The 18,203-nt window shown below is 37.9% G+C and overlaps 1 protein-coding gene across 5 annotated transcripts in view; it reads left to right on the plus strand.

The window, feature by feature from the left end:
- Positions 1-18,203, plus strand: part of LOC108893312 (disks large homolog 2) — a 123,869-nt gene that overhangs the window by 96,391 nt on the left and 9,275 nt on the right. For 3 of the 5 annotated variants that reach the window (XM_051078631.1, XM_051078630.1, XM_051078632.1), the window contains exons 13-20: positions 3,244-3,400; positions 5,909-6,011; positions 10,595-10,709; positions 11,189-11,365; positions 11,818-11,893; positions 14,362-14,458; positions 17,116-17,166; positions 17,777-17,878. In XM_051078631.1, the coding sequence (XP_050934588.1) occupies positions 3,244-3,400; positions 5,909-6,011; positions 10,595-10,709; positions 11,189-11,365; positions 11,818-11,893; positions 14,362-14,458; positions 17,116-17,166; positions 17,777-17,878 (878 nt within the window). Of the gene's footprint in view, positions 1-3,243; positions 3,401-5,908; positions 6,012-7,985; positions 8,152-10,594; positions 10,710-11,188; positions 11,366-11,817; positions 11,894-14,361; positions 14,459-14,941; positions 14,988-17,115; positions 17,167-17,776; positions 17,879-18,203 lie in introns of those variants that run through there. The other 2 variants (XM_018691260.2, XM_018691262.2) reach the window with 2 other exon arrangements.

The raw sequence follows: 18,203 nt of genomic DNA on the forward strand, positions 1-18,203 counted from the left end.
TTGACCAATTTATGCTGCTTTTACAGTTCTCTCACTGATTCATTTAGTCACAGGTGGATTAGAGTAATTAGTTGTAAGTGCATATTTCCTGATCCAATATACAGTGAATCACATCTCTGGGATTGTAGCTAACCAAAGGTGCACCGAGGGGTCATGAAATAAGTCATTCAGAAGCCAAGCTTAGCTCTTAGCTCAAGCAAAGCCTAGTTGAGCTGTAGCATTGAATGAACTGTAGCATTAAATTAGATGAGCAACCACCTTTTAAAATGTCTTCTTTTGATAATAGAGGTTTTCTACTGCAGGATAATACATTCCTGAAGAAATAGATTTATTTTATCTCAGTTTATGTCTGATGCTATATATTTTATCAATATGTGACACAGATAATATTTAGAATGTTTTGGACATTTAGCATGATTTGTACAGCTCTGCCCTGCTCTGCTTTGATTTGATTCTAACCTGGGGCTCAGGAGATAGAACAGGTTGTAGGTGTATTCTAAGTGTAAAGAGTAGAAAAACTATACATAAATGCAGACCATTTTATGAACAAAACTGGTCCTTCCGTATTCACTCATCTAAACATGTTAGATAAGATTAACATCTGACATGCACCTTGCAACCTGCTATCATCTGGCTAAATTTGTTTCAGGGTAATATTTAGACTGTGCAGTAAGTATTCAGTAGTACTTGTAGTGTACACGTTACAATGAATAGTCATTTTAGTTTGTCATCTTTTGTGAATGTGAATCCTGTGCTGAATGAACGGTTGCGTGTGATTCACTGAGATCTCTTCGATAGTGATGTACATACTTTTCAATGCTTCTTTATATTTATTTAAGAGCTGATCCTCTGTCAGTCTGTCACGTGCCAAGAAGCAGCTTCTTACCTGTAAGACAACAATGATACTGTTTTCAATTGGAGAATACAAGACTTATGATACTAGAAATACTGAGCCTGCACACGCCATCTTTAATCTATGTCAGACTCTTGTTGGCTTGTGTTTTTCCTAATGAAGAACACACACCTTATGTCCACAGCTGGAGTTCTTTAATGAGCTGTACAGTGTAGCTGTAATTATCATAATTACTATCATACCATGTTGTTGTTAATGGCTTTACCCAGATTTCTTTTACTGTGACAGGACTGAGGAATAATTGTCCTAGCTATGGATCAAGTCTTTTCAGTATCTCACTATTTTTCTAGAATCTCTCCCTGCCTGGTACCAGATCACATTTCATCTCCACTCCAGTGTGAATCTAAACAAATGATCAGTTAGAGGTTTTAAATAATAATTAGAATTCTTCAAGTCCCAGATTACTGTCGCAGTCTGTAATATATTTCACAGCTATGACTGTATTGTAACTCATCTGAGAAGTTAATTATCAGACAGGTTACAGTATGTCACGATATGCAAACTATATTAAGATGTAGGTCATGGCTCCATGGCCTCATCATTGAGAAATGATGGCTCAGCTAATTTGATTAAAGTTATTAAACTACACAGCAACTCCAAAGAATTTTTTTAAATTTTTTTTTTTTTTTTTTTTGCACTTTGCATAACTTTGTACATTATATGTACATCTTGAGCTTCATACATTAGGCATCTCTGTAAACATATCACAGACATATCTTTTACTCTGAAATGTCAGGAACAAGATAAAGTTGATCTATCACAGTTAATTTTGTTTTTTCAGTTGTTTTTTTTTTAATAACTTATTATTCATGTTTATAATGTTCCCTGATTAGTCACACATTTACCACAGGGGGTTGATTAAGTGTCTTATGTAAACCATGCAACTTTAATAACACAACAACACCATAGTCCTTAGAAATGCAACAAAAACAGGCAATGAATGCTTCTTTCCCAATGAATGATCATAGACTATGATAGGGTATTCACAGTGTACATGTGATATACATATGAAGAAGATACAATTCTTTCCATACAAAGTCTCTTCTGCTCTTTGCATGAATGACGTCTTAATCTGCCCCACAACAACTTTCTGCAGACCCTTATCTATTTATAACTTAGACAAAATGTCAATTCATTCTGTGGGGCATCAGAACTGGATTGCTGCATGATCATAAAACTTGCATGGTTGCAAGAATGGTTGAAAATGGCAGATGGAAGCCTTAAGAATGCCTGAATTTGTATGCAAATGCTTGTTGTTGTAGGCCTGTTTTCAAGGTTAGAATTCATCAAGATGATGCTGTCACTAACTACACAATATGTTACCATTTAACATACAATCATAACATCATGTGTCATCAGTATTGGTTTGTTAGAGGTAAAACCACCTAATCTGTGTCAAAGCCAGAAACCCTGGCCTTCTTCTGGCTTGGTTGACAGTGAGACACTGTATGGGATACTGAAGCAGAGGACACATTCTTTGAGGATCAAGATAATTGAGAAAATTCTCATCAGTTTTGCCTCAAAGAAAATGACCTACAGTATCTACTTCTGTGGCTTTGCTTGTTCATTCTTCTGTCATTTACGTACTCACCAGCAGATGGCACTGTGCTGCTATTAACTTCATAATGATATTCTAGTACCTGGTCAGCCTCTGAAAGGGTAGTATGCTGTTGCTTTTAAATATGTCAAATGTCGCATGATAATTAATACTGTTGGTGAAATAGCAAATTGTGAAATCCTTTCTTGGCAACTTTCCTGTTTTCCAGTGCAGAAGAATAACTACTGTCATCATACAGTAGGTCTCACTCCTGGCATTGTTTGTCCATGTACAGTGTAGGTACTATTTGAGTGCTTAACAACAAAATATTTCAATATGAGGTCCTATGGACCAAATTTCTTGAAATGGGAGTCTGTGGTCTATGGTATGTTTATATTTGAGCCTGAACCCTGAAAGTGCCACTATGACCTTACAGAGCGCTTGTATCCTTCAGTAAATGTTTGTACACATCCCATACATTTATCCTGGCCTCTGTGCATGTGTAAGAGAGAGAACAGATAGAGAAAGCAAGCCTGTGTGAGACTCTAAGCATGCAATGAGGTTCTTTTTCTGTCAGAACAGAATTGGGGACAAGTGATCTTAAGTAGAGCACCATCCCCCAGTGGAGCTCCAGCAGTGTTTGAGCTCTGTTGCCTGAGCAAAGCATCACTGAGGCTTTCGTCAGCGTACGGTGCAATTGTTGTCCACCTCTCTGTCCTCCACCACCCGAGCTGAAGATGCTGAGACCCTCGGACTCGCCTGAGCTGATGTACTATCTGAACTGTTTATACAGGGAACCCAGGAAGGTAGTGCTCCACAAAGGCGCCACGGGCCTCGGCTTCAATATCGTGGGTGGTGAAGATGGCGAGGGAATCTTTGTCTCCTTCATCCTGGCAGGAGGGCCTGCTGACCTGAGTGGAGAGCTGCGGCGAGGCGACCAGATCTTATCGGTGAGTGCTTAAACGCCACTTCAGACCCAACACAAGACACACACCCATGTTTGAAAACATTTTAAAGTGAATGGCTCTTTTATGGACATGCCACCATCTGATTTTGACAACTCAGAATACAAAATACAAGCTGCTTACCTCATACATAATATATACCTTTATATCAAAAATGATCACAAAAAGATCTAAACTAATAAAGCAAAGTTTAAGCTGCTGCTAAGGTTTCATCACTGCAAGCACAGATCTTTTTTTTTAAATGGTGGACCTTTAAAACTGTGTGTTCCCAGCATATTAATAGAGAGTAAAATACTGGCCTAGATTTATTTTCAGAGCAAAACACTTACAACCTGGTCTTTTTTTCCTTCCATCTCTCCAGTATTTCTCCTGTGTAACGACAGAGAGATGTAGCGTGTCTGTGGCAGTTACAGAGAAGTTTATTTTACACCTCTAATGTTGGATGGTTTGGTTTCTCATATACATGTTTTGAGACATTGTTATTATATCCTATTTAAACTAAGCATTTGTCGCTATTTTAATGGCATTTTATTTATTTATTTTTGACAAATCAATAATAAAAATATTTTTTAATAGCTGCCTTAATATGAGGTTTTTCATAAAGATTCTGACTGATAGCCAAACTCTGGTTGTCATTCATTATGTAAAGAGTATGTATGGGTGAGATATCACTGTATGTGCTTGACAAATATGCAACAGTCAGCCATTGTGCCTTCAAAGAAAGAAAGAAACAAAGAAACAATCCTGTCATGCAATTACTTAAACACAGAATGAGAGAAACATTCAGCAGACCTGTTTTGAATTTTTTTTATATGAAATCTCTATGTTTCATAGTTTGGGTTTTGTCCCAGGTTTTCCTCTGAGGAAATTCCACACTTGGCATTATAGTACCTCTGCTCTACACTTCCAAGCAGTGTAACTGCATGACACATGACAACATGACAACTGTAACAGTGAAAGTGTAAATGATGTGGTGATATTTGAAATCATCTGAGCAGCATTTCATCATCTATAATGGTAAAACCTTGATATCACATGTCATGATCCGGCTCACTCACTGCAACATGTAACAATCAAGTGACATTAGACTGAAGGACTTGATTAAGGAAACAGCAGAGCTGATTTTCCATCTAATGTTTTTGTGCTCTGATTTATCCTGTAGAAGATTTTAGCATTACACAGCACATCTAAGACTGACATGATTTCTATTCAACAAAACATTCCATTTTCAAAAAAAATGCTCCTGTTTTGAGGGGACAGAGCAACATTATCAAACAAGGAGGCTTTTACTCCAAGTGAGAATGATTATGCTTACAGTCTGTCGCTGGATGAGAATATTGTGAAGTAGAGCAGTTGCTTAAAGTCATTTTGTTAAGATAGTGCAACAAACAATAAAGTATAATAATCATAATCACTTGATTTCTACAGTTAAAGCAGTGGCTTTAGAATCTTTACTTGAAAAAACACATTTTGCTTTGTTTGGTCACAGTACTCTCTGACCAAACAAAAACCAATACAGTATATGTGATGACTAACAGAGATAATAAACAGACTATATAGTGGGCAGTAGCTGGGAGGTGGTGATTGTTCTGCCTCATTATAGCTAATATAGTTTGTCTCCTCGACTAATGCTGCACCATGCAACAGATCACACTGTCTTATTTCACTGTAGGTTTTACGGTATTGTATAACTTACAGAAAATCTAATCAAGATGGCACGATCTGGCTCTTAATTTGGCACAGTCTACCTCAATGAAAGCAGGAGTTGAACGTTCTAACAGTGGCCTAGTTTGGATGTCTAACAATAACTCCCCCTGTCTCTCCCCACCTATTGAGCACATATTGTTCAGCCTCTACACACGCTATGGTCTTATCCAGTGTGACTATTTTTGCTCTTATACTCTGGGCTCTTGGGTCTGTTGCCATTGTTCAGTTCCCACTGAAGAACAGCACATAAACATAGAGATGTGTTAGAGATAAAACTGTAAAATTGCGTCTGTCCTCTTGAATAAAGCAACACTGAAACAGAGACACTCTCAGATTTCCCTCTCTGAGATGACTATTTTGATGTGAGTTAAACTGGCCTTGTCCTTCTTGAGATTATGTGAAAGTTGATCTGGTTTTAGTAGCAGCTGTTGTGCTAATGAAACTATGAAGCTATGTTATTTTACTGAAAAATAAATGATTTAATGAATCTGTCACAGAAATATTTGCCAATAAAGTTTGCACTTAATTTTTTCTCCGCCCCTATTCATTCATTGCGCCAGACATTTGGACAACTAAAATGGCTAAATAAATATAAAGTAGAATTCAAATAATAAAATAAAATGCATATTGTATGTACTAGTGTCAACCATTTAATGTTTACCATGTAATCACATGCAATGGTGAATTACATGTACCAGGTAAAGTACAGCTAATTTGTGTTTGAGGTCATTGTACTGTGAAATTCCATGAAAATAATCCAGTACATTTTCTGTATTGTTGAAACAGGTAAATGGCATTGATCTACGAGGAGCCACACATGAACAAGCAGCAGCAGCACTGAAAGGAGCAGGACAGGTGGTCACCATCATTGCCCAGTACAGACCTGAGGGTGAGCCTACACAAGCACAGGAACCTGGTTTAAATGCCCTGCTGAACAGCACAAGCGTACATAGTGACAGTGGTGAAGTAGGTCTACCCTACCCCTCGAGTGATTTTACTATAATCTGTATTCTGCCTGGGGTTCAGAGTAGGAAAGATGCAGCCTGGACAACTGTACCAACTTATAGCTGAAACTGGGAAACAATATACAGTCAGTTCTCATTTCATGTTTGGTTTGACATTTTCAAATCCCAAGGTTTCTTTCATCCCTTCACCTCATGTGACTCCATGAATTTGACTGCAATGATTCTAGCGATGAATTGAACACACACGAAACAGACAAGAAAATCTTAGGCCCAGTTTGTTGAATGGATGGTAATAGGAGGTAGTTTTTAATGAAACGTCAAAGGAGCTGATTAATCACTCAGAGTACAGTTAACAATGAACACATTTTCTCCTACTTTACTCACTTTAAATGATGCAGTTGCCATACATCAAAATGTATTCTTATCTGTAACTTTCTATTTTACAAGAAATGTAGTAGTGATGATATGTTCTGATTCAACAAACAATATTTTGTTTGTTTAAAACTATTTGTGTTTTCTTTGTCCAGTAGTGTCAGTATGTAAAGTGTAATAACTGGCAGTGAACAGAGACATCATTATTTGTATCTGTTCAACTAACAAAAATCTCTGAGTAGGAGTGGGTATGGTTTATACAGGAGGTCGTGTTAAATTGGGCAAAAGTTGTATTTTTTAAGCTTTTGTTGCCAATGTAATTGTTGTGCCATCAAAGCATCAATAATGCATATAATTATGAAATATATTTCCATAAGTTTAATGAACTGTTTGAACCCCACCACTGAGCCACTTTCATGGGAAGCTGAAAGATTTTGATTTGCATTGGAAATAGAAACAATTTACAGTATAAATATATGGAGAAATATCCTTCAGTTGAAGGCAATAACATAGGCCATGACGTAGGTTATGTGTAGTATTACTGCAAGTTGAATTACTATTACTACTAACAGTAGTATCTTAAAAAAAAAACTAAACTAAACAAAATTTCATCATTTCAGATCAATGGAGGAAATTACCACACAAAACTATGTGTTCTACGCTTCATTTTGATTTATAGATTGTGGGGATTTGAAAGAAATCCAGTTGCTACACAAGGCTTTTGTCTTGTTGGCTCCACCTCCTCCTCCTCGATGTGAGAGTTTCCCTGAGTGACAGCTGGGAACAGTCAGCTGACAGCCCATTGCCTGCTCACCCAGTGGGGGTGACTACAGAATATAGCAACCACTTTTCAGTAATGTGTAGAAAATGAAATGAATGGTTAGTGAAATCAAAGTCCTATGTTGCAAACAGATTGGGCGTTTTTATCTTGTCTGTTTCAAAAGCAATACAGAAAGTGTGGTCAAGCAATAAATACAGAGTTAATTTACTTTTTCAGTTTTTCTAGGAAATTCAGCTTGAATAGGTATTTGTTGCTGTTGCATTATATGTCCTCAGCTCAATAACATGTTCAGATTTAGGTACACCCCTAGTAATAACCCAGGCAGGGCATGGCAATACTAATTTAGATCTACCAAAGACTGCCTGCCAACCTGTAAGTGAACATGTAGTGGACCAGACAGCTTTGACTGGTGATTTGCCTCCTCTGATTAAGGTCAACAACAGCAGTATCTACTCAAAGGCTGTAGAGGCAGTGACTCACAGTCAGAGACCTTTCAGTGTCTCAGAGGTGCCAAACTCACAAACTGTCTTAACCCTTGTACTGAGAGTGGTGGTTTGTGTTTGTGTCTGCATCAAGCTTATTTTCCTGCAGATCTGAAATTTAATATTCAAGTAGTCAGAAGCTTTATCTGCTGAGTCAGTGTTTCTTTAGAAATTTCGTGATTTCTGTGTGGGCCATCAGTCAGACCTTGGCATCAAGTTCAGTCTAAAGCCCTCTGAGTCTTTTTATTGAAAGGATGACTGAGGAATCTGTTTGATCGAATGCTCCCACCTCACTTATTCAACTCATTGTTCCCGTCTGACGTGACCTCTTACACATGGCGGACTCCCCTGGGACTAACAACTGCTTTCTCTTCTTACCATCAGAACTTGCTCTATGCTCACCGCGACGGGCTCACTCTCCTGCACCAGGTTTGTGCCATTGGCACTTGTGGCCTCTCAGAGCTTTAGTATCATTCACCAGGGCTCAGCTAAGTGAGAGTCACTGAGTGAATGTGATCACAGTCTGTTCACTCCCACCAAAGCACACCTGATCCTTACCTCTCCCAGCCTGTTTGACTCTCACTCCTCAATTGCACATTCACTTTTTAAACCCTTTACCTTTTCTTCCTGTGCTCCCAGGTTCTGACGTTTTAAATGATCCTTTCTTCTTCCCCTTTGATAATGTATTATAATATATTGTTTTTTTGTTTTTGTTTTTTTTTTTACATATGCTGTGTTTTGAGACAGGGTTACTCTCATGTTGCAGCTCAGTCTAATTTATAGGTGTATTTATTTTGTTCCATGACATGCTTTTGCTGTTTAGTTTTTGAAATGCTGTTTCAGTTTAGCGACAGTTTTTGAGGTGTTCTCCATCAAAGGTAGATAAGAGTAACATCTGTCCACAGTGATGTCTTTGGAATGTTCAGCAGTAAGCAGGCCACTGTCTCTGCATGTGATTAATGTGATCCCAAAACATGAAATCCCATTCACCTCCACTGTATTGCAGTGGTGGCAGAGGTGTCAGTAGTGAATATCTCATAACTTCTCCATAACTGTATGGTATAGATGCCTGGATTTCACCAGGGGTGAACTGTTCTCTTTTCTAAAGCATAGGTAATGGCTGCTGAATGTTAGTTTAATCAGTAGTCTACACCTGTAAAGGATTTCAGAGACACAGGAAGAAGCAGGGTGCCATGACGCTACATCATATTCTTAGTCTTCTAGGAACTTAAGCAGATCAGTAACATACAGATGCCTGAGAGGGATCAAGTTATGTTTCCTTATTGATTTGTCACAATGTGAGATGATGTAGAGGGGTTACTATCACAATTTTAAAAAGTTAATTTTTAATAACTACTAAATATTTGAACAGAAATTGTAGGATTATAGTTTTACAACACATCTTTCATTTGCATTCCACATACATATCCAAACAAACAAACACACAAACACACACACACACACATACACAATGTATATGTAATTTCAGATATTATTGGTTATTCATGATCAGACATATGTAAAAGTCTAGTAAATCCTAGACTGATCAAGCAAATGAGCATTTGTTTTAAAAACAGTTTAGTGCTTCTGTTTATATATGTCTCCACCACTGAGTTGCTTATAAGAAGACACAGGAGAGAGAGAGAGAGAGAGAGAAAGAGAGAGAGAGAGAGAGAGCTGCACTCAGCAGAGTCACAGAATTGGACTGTGAATAGACAATGATGAGAAGGGACACATAATATAAGGAAGAGACTACAGTCAGAGAAGATGTGAAGAAAAAAAGAGGAAGATAAAGTTAAAGTAAATAATGCAAAGTAAATAGTGCAAAAAAGCCAGAGCCAGAGAAGGCATGGAGGAGTTTCATGCAACTATACGGGATTATAACTGGAACACGGGTCTTGGATAACACTGAAAGCAAAATAAAATAAAATTACAACATGTTTGGTATTTGTGGCTGTATTCACAGTATATTTCTTTTGTTGTTTCTTGTTCTGATTTCTAAAAGACAGGTTGTGCAGTCAGTGGCTGGTTGTGTCATAGCAGAACATGTCAGGTCTCTTTACTAGCTGATCTTCTTGAGGTGACAGATTAGCCAACCGTGGCTTAAGTTATCAGCTTTTTCATCCTCATAGTAACTGTAGCATCAGGGAACGCAGACATCACTAACTGGAAATTGTGCTGGGTCATACTAAAAGCATTAATGTAAACAAATGAAATAAATGATTTATGGGTTTGTTTATCATCAGAGTTATGATAGTAAATGCAACAACACAGAGTCTCCTATCTATCTAACAAACAAACAAATTAGTTTAAAAAACTCCATTACATAGAGATTGGTATGTATTACTAGATGAGTGGAGGAAATGCAGATATACATTTAGATGCAGACAGTGTTTTCTAACACCAGTTGTTCCCATGTGAAACAGCAATATACACTGGAATTGTTTTAGCGTAACAACTACAGAACTGATGACAAACTGGTTGCACCAAACCTAAAGGAAAGTATTTTAATAGGTAAAAGTTTGAAGGAAACTCACTGTTGAAATATGACCACAGACGAGACATTATCCTTTTATCTACTGTATGTATCCATGTATTTCCATTAGAAATAATGGAAATATGCTTCCTAGTGCACTGTTAAGCTTACAATGGAAATTATATACAATAGCATATTTTGAGTGAAAATTTTCCTATAGTTCACTTCCTTCCTTTATCATCATCTCTGCAAGGAGAATAATCAAGAATTCAAATAATTCCCTTTTCATTTAACAGGGGACACTCTTAGTTTTAGCAGCATCAGTAACTTGACCTCTTTTGCTCCATGTACTGGAGTCTAAATGTACACCCGAACCATTCTAATCTTGTCTTTCAGAGTACGGCCGTTTTGAGGCCAAAATCCATGACCTTCGGGAACAGATGATGAACCACAGCATGAGCTCTGGGTCAGGATCCCTGCGAACCAATCAGAAGAGATCGCTCTATGTGAGGTTGGTCTGCTTTGGATATTATCCTAGTTTTGAATGTTCAAGCTAAATTCAGAGAATTCAAAAGTAAAAGTCATCCACTCCCTGCCTCAGATTTCCTCTATGTGATGTCTGCACTGATTTACTCTCAGCACCACGGTATGAAATGATATAAATATGTATTTATATTTACTTGTTTACTTTTCATACAGATGACTGAGAAGACTAATGTAACTAATGTTTCTTTATGTACCAGGGCTGAATTAATGTAAAGATCAAACACACAAATACATGTTAAAACCAGATTTGAAATCTGTGTCTCAAACAGAAGAACACGTCTCATTATAGCAACCAGATGAGCACTATTCTCTCTGACCTAGTAAAGCTGTGCCTCTAATGTCTTTGAGTAAGACAAAACCTCATGGACCATGGAGGATTTACAGTAAAACAAATATGGATTCAGTGCATTTGCAGTACTAATCCTGATGTCTTCCACTGAATAGGGCACTGTTTGACTATGAAAAGTCAAAGGACAGTGGCCTTCCCAGCCAGGGGCTCAGCTTCAGGTACGGGGACATCCTCCACGTCATCAACGCCTCGGATGATGAGTGGTGGCAGGCACGCCGTGTCACCCCACATGGGGACAGTGAGGAAATGGGTGTCATCCCCAGCAAGAGACGGTGAGTGATATTGGAATAAGGAATATGACAACAATTTATTGATAGTCCTCTACAAACTCTATAGTTTATTAAGAGAAAGAATGACATCAAGAGCAGTGGCATAAGAAATCCAATTTCAAAAACTCAAATGGGTGGTCATATGAGCTGGGAAATTATAATGTCTCATGAGCATACTTGTCTTCATCAGGGTGTCCTTCACACAGTGAACCCAAATATAAGAGTAGTCTATTTCAATGCACCTGTGTTAAGGTAAAACTATTCATGCAAACACATATAAGACACCTTACTGATATTTACAGAGATGACTGGGAAGTTTAAGTACAAGTGTTTGAAGCTTGTCTTCACCCAAGAGTTGCCAAAACTTTCAGTAGCTCAGTTCACTGACACCAACTCAGTGTGAGTCAGTTCATTCCATCTGTGGTTAATGAGTGACATGGCTCTTTGCTTGGCAGGGTGGAAAGGAAAGAGCGGGCACGTCTAAAGACTGTTAAATTCAACGCCAAGCCGGGGTCATTTGATTCAAAAGGGGTAAGTGCTTTTATGAGACCTTCAAAATGACAATTTATATTACCACATGAATATGATGATTCATAGCTCAGATATAACAATGAGTGTCCTGTGTAGAAGCAAAAGATCTTTAAATCTTTAGAGTAACTGTGTGTCTTCCCCCTATAACTGAATTTAACTGTGTTCAGACTGTCTTCAGATGTTGGTTCTTTAGCTCTGTTGTTCTCACTGTAGTTTGATGTTCATCCACAACTTACTCTAAAATGTTAGATAGATTTCATTGATTCCACACATCATCCAGTTTCATTGTGTAATATATTTCTTCATTAACACACCAAAGACATGGACAACAAAGACGTGACAACTGTGAGCCGCAGCTCCAAATTTCTAAAGGCCATGTAATGACAAAAATAGTTTCTTCTTTTTAGTGTTAATTTCTGCTGATTTAGGTACATGAGTCAGTGCCTTTTTAATGTTTAATTCACCCAGGTATGTCATTTATTAAGTACTGTATAAACCAGATTTTTAATGAACTTTAAAAAGAAATGGTTAATGCACTGTAGCATGACTCTCCACATGAAGCCCTCTAAACTCTACAAAATTACACATCAGCAGCTTCATTTTGTCTTCAAATGGTGATATAGACAGCATGTTCATTATTTGAAGTCTCATCCTCTCAAGTTCCATCTTTCTATCTTTGCATGTGTTTATGACAGTCTGTCCCAAAACTAAACCTCAGTTATGTTATGTCTCTCAAAGCATGATCTGAGTAACTCTTCTTTCACCTTGCTTTTACTTTTTGCCTCTATGCAACTGTGGTATGTCAAGAAGAACTAGGAGCTGCTGTATTATTTCCCAGGATACAGGAAGTGTTATGTTTGTTAAACTCTGAGGGTTCTATTTTCATGAAACAGGCTGCGTGGCACAGATAGTAATCCCTGTCCAGTTCGTCAGGGTGTGAAATGAGGAAAGATTTTATTGTCATACATGATAGGCGAACGTGCTAGAGGTTGTGATAGTAATGGCCAATCACACCCACTACTTTCTTGCCCTTAAAACACAGGACTGTCCCCTCATGAGACACTGTCAGTTTTGAAATCCTGTGGAGAGTCTTCAGCGCTAGAGTTGAAGGTAACTGGAGCGCTTTTAGGTTTCTTATAACGTCTTCAAGAAACCTAAAAGCAAAGAGAAAAGTCTAGTTACCTTCAGCTCTAGCACTTAACACTACTATGACCTGGATGACTGAGAATCTCAGCTGAAAGTTATTGTTGTCTGGGACATAGTGACACTGAAATCCATGGGGCCATGACTGTATTAGAACTATTTACAAATGTGAGTGGAGAGGTATGTAACTGTATCTCTACATCTAGGTTTATACAGATGTGATTTCACCAAATATAGTGACCAAAATATTATGGTGCACAAGTCTGCTGAGCGGTCAGACCACTGTGAGCAGGCGGCAGACCACCCAAGACAATCTCAGTCTCTCTCACCAACGTTGCAGGGAACTGCTGGATTGTCACCACACCATCAATGGCTGCTCTCCTCATGCTGGCACAGTGGAGGATGTAACCATTAGTGCACCTGAGGAAAAATACCATTACATCGGTGCCTCACCACGTTCTGCACGATGCAACGACATGAAAATACAGCCCATACAGTCCTCTTTAGATAACAGGGCCTATGTAGATTTCAGAAGACGTTTTGTATCTGTTTATAATTAAGTTTCACCAACTCAGACAATGAAATAAACGGCTGAAAGATAGTTTCCTGAACTAACTGTATGACATAGAACATGACAGATGTTTATCTGTCACAATCAGGGTGCCATGTTTAAAACTTCCTTGTTTAAATTTGGTTAAAGAGAAACTCATTGTGATTTTCCTTTGCCAGTAGTGCCAACACATAAATAGCTTTTTCACTGCTGCATTATTGAATAGGCTTAAGGAAATGTATATCCCAGTAATGTATGGTAATGGTTGTAAATTTAATTATTTAATTTATTTATTATTTTTTTATTATTTATTCATTCAATTATATTGACTGGGCTCATATTTTACTGAATTAAATCACAAGATTTCAAAGAAAATGGCAGTGGAAAAGCTGTTCAGTCAAATCATTTTGAATCAACAGAATTTATTTTATTCTTTCAATTAATTTTATAGTCTATAACATGTCAGAAAACATTAGAAAGGTGGTTTAAAAAATGCCTGTCTTGTCTTCACATGATCTCCTTATGTCAAATCAACAATCCAAAATTCAGAGTTATCCTAGACGATTTAACCAGAAATAGAACACAGCATCAATTTAACCATCACCTACTTTAATCAACCAGATTAACTAAAACTATCTGGGAACCTGGGAGAAGCAGATATTTAGTTTTTACAGTGAGAAAACTTCTTGACATCCCACTTTCTGCAAGCAATTGTTTTGTCTGCATGAATGTGACAGATATACATGTGTGCCCCATGCTTTCTGTCCCCTCACAGTCATTCAATGACAAACGTAAAAAGAATTTCATCTTTACACGAAAGTTCCCATTCTACAAGAACAAAGAGGGTGAGCAGGATGGCAGTGATTCAGACCGTAAGTAAGCTCACAGACACACATGTGCATACATGCAGAGAGTCAATATAGATCACTTGTGAGGCTAAAAGGCCTTAACATCGGGTATATACAGGTGGATTTCAAGGGTAGAAGCTCTGTGGAGGCTTTTCCTGCTTCCTCTTCCCTCTCTTCTTTTTGTTGGAGTCAGAGACACTATGGCTCAGATGCTGATCAGTCAGCAGGACAGATGCCAAGTCAATGCTCTTCATTTCTGTGTGATATGTCTCCATATGGTGGTATTGTGCGGCCCAGTTTTCCCTCAGGGATCATTTAGGTCCAATTTCAACCAGCCTCAGTTTTAACATGGTGTATTTGGCTCCCCCTGCTGGCTGCTCAGTGTCTGTACAGAGACAGGTTTGTGGGCCCACAGCTCTCTCCTTTCACTACCTCAAACCTTTTGTTTACGTTGGGGCTATCCTTCCTGTCTTTCTTCTATTCTGGCTCTCTTTGGATGACCAATAGGACATCCTAGGGATAGGTGATGATGGGTATGGGACAAAGACATTCAGTAAGTTGGTCCGAGAATAATCTCTGTTTACTGTCTGAATGTGTCTCTTTTGCCTGCATTGTTGCATGCTGCATTTGTTGGATTCGTCTTGCTTCTCAGTTTGTTGACCTCTGTCTCAAGCAGGTTCACTAAACTCAGAGATTTGGGTCACAATGGGCATTACTCTGTATGAAATTGTTTATTTATTTTATTTAGTGTTGCCCAGGATTAATCACAGACAATCATTTAAATGTAGTTTGTAGTTTGTAGAGTGTGAGATATTTGTTTTTTATTTTGATTAATATCCTTAAAAGAGGCTGATTCAAGTTCACTTTTCCTCCAGCTTTACATAGTTTGACGACATCAGTTCGTTTTTGTTATTTTCAGAGTGGTGTATGGTAATAATGCATATCATTTTATATACTTGTTACTTCTAATGAGAGCTCAGATCTGTAAGCATGGAAGTGTCAGATGGTCACATGACACACATGACAAACCAAACAGTTTGGTTGGCCTCATGAAGAAGCACAGCATGCAGGGTTTTCATTCTCTGGTTAATGAGCCACCAGATGTGATTCTTGTGTACTGGAGCCTCCCAAATGTATATTGACATATTGAATATATGTTTAACATACCCTTACTGACCCCTGTCCTCAGATGCAGATTATGTTTAATGCATGTTTGCATGACACTGGCAGAAACAACTAAAATGTTTTTGTCTATGCTTGTGAGCATGTCAGTTTGAAGCAGAGTTGGAGCACATCACAATTATGTCTGTTTGTTTTGTATGTTACGTTGTAGTGTGTTGTTTACTGTTGGAGTAAATGTTTCAGTCATTTGGGACAAGTTTGGGCACCCCTGGGCAAATTCCATATTTATTTTATTTTTGAAGTAAAAAGTAGTGAATACAACTCCTCCAACAAACAGTCTTTAAAAATGAGCCTTTCCTCAAATCCTAATGCACTGTTACTTTTTATTTCATCAGCTTCAAAACAGAAAAAAGTCATTGCTTAGTAACAACCTCAGGGGAGATATCGCACCTTGCAAACACTTACAGACAGCTAAGAGTCTATTCTTGATATCTTGATAAATTATCATTGGTGTCATTGGTGGATCACTTGAAGTTTTGAGATATGTATTGGCTGCCTTACTCACACAGAATGAAAGTGATCCTGTGGTCAAGGTTCATGGTGGATTTTGAGGTCTACTTTGGATCATTGTCCTGTACCAGAAGCCAGTCTCTTTTCACTTTGACTTTCCCAACTGACTGCAGGACACGTGCGTCCAGAATTTGCTGATATTTAGAGGAATCCATTCTTCCACTTTCTGTGCAATGTTTCGTGTGTCACTGGCTGCCCAACAACCCCAAAGCAGAGGATTTTCACCCCCACGGTGAACAGTTGGCAAAGGGGCGGTTACAAAGTACTGACTTATTAAATACTGAATTAGTAGGGTGTTTAAACTTTTCTGAATGCCACAATTACTGCATCATTTCACTCTGAAATACAGGTAATAGTGCACTAGGAAGGAGAAGAATAGCTCATTTTTAATGTGTTTGCTGCAAGGGTGGTATTTACCTAATTTCACTTCAAAAATTAAATTAATTTGCCCAGCAACTGTACCTTCATAAGTGAAAAATAGAATTAAAACAAAAAGCCTTTACTTACCCTTAATCAGGATTATTTATGGATTTTCATGTGCAGTTTCTCAAATACCCTAATAATTCTCTCTGAAACTATATCAAATGAACAAAATCATGAGCTGACACAGAACAACAAAAAATGTAAGGACATTAAAGTGACAAAAATATCACATAATCACCAGACTTTCCTGCAGTCCTCAATCCATTCATTTAGGGAGCTGAAATAAATTCCAAAAATGTGAATGGACTTTTGGTTAATTCTTTGGCTTTGACAGTTTACCATATGATTCATTTATTCAGCATGAGCTACATACATGCATTTTGATGTTATCAGCGCCATATTAAACAACTTTTATATAGAACATCAGGTTAAAAGACTTGAAGTTAACAGGGACATGTCCTGTGACATATGCATGTGGCATTTGGCCCACTATGGCATGTTGTTTATGTCAGTAATGAGATTTGTCCAAATAACATAATAACATTTCCTACAATGTACCTCTCTAGGGAGTCAAGAGGATGTGATTCTATCGTATGAACCTGTGATGCGGCAAGAAAGTAAGTCGTCATTTCTCAGTAAATGTGTCACCAAAGCTAACATATGAATTGCAGTGTAATAATGAGGAGCACCTACAACAACTGTTGACATCTATCAAATGGCACATTGTTACCAAAAGGAGTTACTGGAACATCACCAAAGAAGAGTTCATATAACTTTGCATAATTCTATTGTTATTTGTTCATGTTCAATTCTGATTTATATAAACTGAATCCTGCTAATGAAGACAAGAAATACACATCAGTGTTTTAACTCACAATGAGAACTGCATTTTATGCAGTATTTTGCTTCCATCATATATGATGCTGTGTGCTGGAACAGACAGGAGAGGACCAGCGCTCAGCTGGAATGACACAGACACACTCCACTATTGTCCATATCTAGTTATCCATACTTGTTATTCATATTTCTCTTATATTGGAAAACACATATCCTGCAATGCATTTTCACACACAAACAAGAACTAAACCTATCCTGCACTCTACACAGTAAAATAATCTCTAGAAGGTTTACTTTCATTCAGTTTTTTTTTTTTCCATCAGTTTTGCTAAACCGTTGGCTTTTAAAGACATTTTAAGACATGCAGTCTGTCTTTGTTTTTCCCTCCAGTTAGTTATGCCAGACCCGTCATAATCCTCGGACCGATGAAGGACAGAATCAACGATGATCTGATATCAGAGTTCCCAGACAAGTTTGGGTCTTGTGTGCCACGTAAGTAGCTCATGCAAACAGAGCAGGAATTTATTTTGAACTGTTCATGGACAACAGTGACAAAAAAAATGATCTGAAATCACAGGTAGTATACTGTTACACAATAATTGTTATATGATATGATGTGATACTAACAGTGTGTTGAAGTGGTGAAATGACTGTGTGTGTTTTGATTGATGTGCTTATGTGCTATAGAATCAGTTGTGGTCATGATCATACCTGCTGTTGCATTGTGACATGAATTTTCTAACAAATCAAAGAAGAACAAGCTCCCTCACACCTCCTTTCGAAAACTAATGACAGCCACAGTTGTAACAAAAGCCAT

The sequence above is a fragment of the Lates calcarifer genome, linkage group LG20 (genome assembly GCF_001640805.2).
Source record: "Lates calcarifer isolate ASB-BC8 linkage group LG20, TLL_Latcal_v3, whole genome shotgun sequence".
NCBI lineage: Eukaryota > Metazoa > Chordata > Actinopteri > Centropomidae > Lates > Lates calcarifer.